Below are 3,231 nucleotides of genomic sequence, written 5' to 3'. Positions count from 1 at the left end.
AGCAAGGCAATACCTTACATGTCCATGAGCATTTGAACCTGATGGGCAAGGTTTAGGAACATCTTAGTAGGAACTAGTAAGTGGCTTGTGTTCATCCCTAGAGGTGAGAGACATGTGTTATTCAATAGATATTAGTGCCCCATTGGCATCTGTGTCGATAGATGCATTCACACTTGATAAGGATGACAATTGCCCCCCTTGAGTAAAAGTATTATGTTTTGGAGGAGGGCCTTTTCTCGTTGGAGCATTCATTAAGGGGATTGGCAAGCGGATGTTCCCCTCTTTCTCGCACCAAAATGTTAGAAAAAATAATCATTAATATCTTGATTAGCGCGACATAGTTCAAATCTATATACATAAAAATGTCCACAATATCTCTGGGATAGAAAAGTCATGCTTTCAAGGTCCCACTTACATAGAGGTTGAGGTCGAAAGGGGTTTTCCAACCGAGTTCCTCCGATACTAAGGAAGTTTGATATTATCTTTTTTTATCATAAAAGAAGATAAGAGAGTTTGTAATGACTTTTCTTACCATAAAGAAAAAGAAAAAGAAAAAGAATTATGATTATCTTTGTTACCATAATGAATGAGAAAACTTATATTTTTCTATTTTAAATTTTTATCCGGGCAAATAGATAGAAGGTAACTTGGACTTGGACCCCACGTGACAACCATGTTGGTTGCCAATAAATTCCCTATCATCATTTAATTTCCATAGTTTTTATTGGTTTAACACCCAAATCACCGGTATAAATTTCTCCATCAAACACTGCCTTATTGCACACATTCTTTTTATCGTCTATTGAGCAGAGAATGCAGATTGCAGACTGCAAGTCTAGATTACAATTGTTGGATTGTCACAAGATCATAATGATCCAATGATCATTAGGAACAGAGTGGTTGTATCAGTTTAGAATCCAAAATTGTTGAACAAGTTATCACAAAAGAATACTTTCAATCCTATTTATATCTCTATCTTCGAGCTATCCAAAACGCCAAAAGGTTCTACCTCTCCATCTCAGATGGCGCCCTTCAAGTCTCTGTGGCTTCTCCTAGCCTTATGGTGCTGCGTTCATGGCAGTGATGCTGCCCTCCCTCAGCGCCTCACGTTAAAGCAGCACTATGCTAAGTTCCAGGAGAGGGCTTCTTCTCGGCCTTCACTCAATCAAGCAGTAAGATTCAGGAACTTGATGTAATGTTTTACCTGTCGCTGTTGTTGCGATGAGACTCTCTTGTGTGTGCAGGTGTCGAAGGTTTTCGACCCCATTTCTTTTGGAGCCGACTCGACCGGGGCTGCAGACAGCAGCGACGCCATCATGAACACTATCAATGCCACCTTCCAGGCTCAGCAGGGCAAGGAGTTGCTGCCGGGGATCAATGACTTGGGTGGCGCGGTGGTGGACTTGCAAGGTGGCAACTACAAGATCAGCAAGCCCATCCGTTTGCCCAGCGGCGGTGGAAATGTTGTGGTAATCGAAGCCTGTTTGATCTCTATGCTTCCTTCCCAATCCATCGCGTTCACCGTGCATGCACTGTATGAGTTCCTCAACCTTGAAATCTCTTATTCAGATCCGTGGTGGAACTCTGCGGGCAGATGATAATTTTCCTACCGATGGATATTTGATCGAGTTGCATTCGCCGTCCTCCGATCAGAAGCACGGCTTCTACTACGAGGACATCACCTTCCGCGACATCCTCTTCGACTCGGGCTTCCGCGGCGGTGGCCTCCTCGTGATCGACTCGGCTCGCATCCGCGTCGACAACTGCTTCTTCATCCACTTCGGAACCGAAGGCATCCACGTAAACAGCGGCCACGAGACCTTCGTCTCCAACACCTTCCTCGGCCAGCACGTCACCGTCGGCGGCGACCCCGGCGAGAGGAGCTTCTCGGGCACCGCCATCAACCTTGCGGGCAACGACAACGCCGTCACCGACGTTGTAATCTTCTCCGCCGGCACCGGGATCATCCTCTCCGGACAGGCCAACATCCTGACCGGCGTGCACTGCTACAACAAGGCCACCGGCTTTGGCGGCGTCGGCATCTACGTGAAGCTGCCGGGCAACAGCCAGACTCGCATCGACAACTGCTACATGGATTACAACGCGATCGTCCTCGAGGACCCGGTGCAGGTCCACGTCACGAACGCCTTCTTCCTCGGCGACGGCAACGTCGTCCTCAAGTCAGTGAACGGGGTCATCTCGGGGCTGACCATCGTCGACAACATGTTCACGGGGAACGGCAACGCAAAGGCAGTGGTCGAGGTGCAGGGCACGTTCAACCAGGTGGACCAGGTGGTGATCGATCGCAACAGCGTGACAGGCATGTCGGTGAAGTCGACGACTGCTAAACTGACGGTTGCCGGCAAGGCGGACAAGTGGGTGGCCGACTTCTCACCGATTTTGCTGTTCCCTGACCGGATCAAGAACGTGCAGTACTCGCTGTACGTGAATGGAAATGAGAGCATTCCGCTGCATGCGGTGACCAGCACGAGCAACAACATGGTGGTGGTGGAGGCCGACCATGTCGTCGACGGCGGTGTCTGGGTGTCGGTGGATCAGTACTCCAAGTAGAGAGAGAATTTGCTTCCCAGAATATTTTTTTTTTGTGCTTCATTGACTAGATGCGGTTAAATCTTTCAGAAATATTGTTTGCCTGCACGATTTGAGGTTAAATAATAAGGACAATATTTAGATCGGATAGTAGGAGGTCAAGTGATAGTTTTATTGATATTGAGAATTCCTCTCTCTCTCTCTTCTCTCTCGCGTCGTTTCCTCAAGTAGCAAAGCATAAGTTGACCTTGTCTTTCTCGATCCATTTGCTTTCTTCTCATGAGAAGTAACCATCAACCCTGGTGTTAAGGGAGGTTGGCCTTATCGTCATCTGGCTTGATATGCCGGCAAACAGGAGGCCATCAGCCATCTCCCTATTCATGGCGGAGTGCCTAAGCGCTTGAGGAAGCGCATCGCTACCGCTGTTTCTGTTACTGTGAAGGCTAAACATTGCCTCAGGATATCGCTGTTGTTGCCACTGGGGTTGGAAGCGTTTCTCCGAGTACGCCGTCATCGTCTCGAGGACGGCATCATGGAAGCTGGGACCCAACTTGATCGCTGACCGGCCGCCGGGCTGATTGGCCGGAGAATACGGCTCGGACGATAGCCCGGTGAAGTGTTGGACCATCGCCCGGAAGTTGGCGGCGTCGGTGTTGAGCAAAATGACGGGAGCTCTCCTGG

General features: G+C 48.8%; 1 protein-coding gene across 1 annotated transcript; it reads left to right on the top strand.

Annotated features, from left to right (window-relative positions):
* The first annotated feature begins 1,022 nt into the window (after positions 1–1,022).
* On the top strand, positions 1,023–2,571 carry LOC103969658 (polygalacturonase QRT3). The gene is made up of 3 exons (XM_009383266.3): positions 1,023–1,172; positions 1,245–1,469; positions 1,570–2,571. Exons 1-3 carry the CDS (start codon positions 1,023–1,025, stop codon positions 2,569–2,571), a joined length of 1,377 nt encoding a protein of 458 aa, XP_009381541.2.
* The last annotated feature ends 660 nt before the right edge of the window (positions 2,572–3,231 follow it).

The sequence above is a fragment of the Musa acuminata genome, chromosome BXJ2-2 (genome assembly GCF_036884655.1).
Source record: "Musa acuminata AAA Group cultivar baxijiao chromosome BXJ2-2, Cavendish_Baxijiao_AAA, whole genome shotgun sequence".
In the NCBI taxonomy this organism is placed as follows: domain Eukaryota; kingdom Viridiplantae; phylum Streptophyta; class Magnoliopsida; order Zingiberales; family Musaceae; genus Musa; species Musa acuminata.
This window is presented reverse-complemented; position numbering and strand designations above follow the sequence as displayed.

Excerpts from the sequence above, each read along its gene's own strand:
- LOC103969658 (XM_009383266.3), top strand. The coding sequence starts at position 1,023 with ATGGCGCCCTTCAAGTCTCTGTGGCTTCTCCTAGCCTTATGGTGCTGC. Across the intron at positions 1,173-1,244 it reads GGCCTTCACTCAATCAAGCA|GTGTCGAAGGTTTTCGACCC; the intron begins GTAAGATTCAGG and ends TTGTGTGTGCAG. Across the intron at positions 1,470-1,569 it reads GCGGCGGTGGAAATGTTGTG|ATCCGTGGTGGAACTCTGCG; the intron begins GTAATCGAAGCC and ends TCTCTTATTCAG.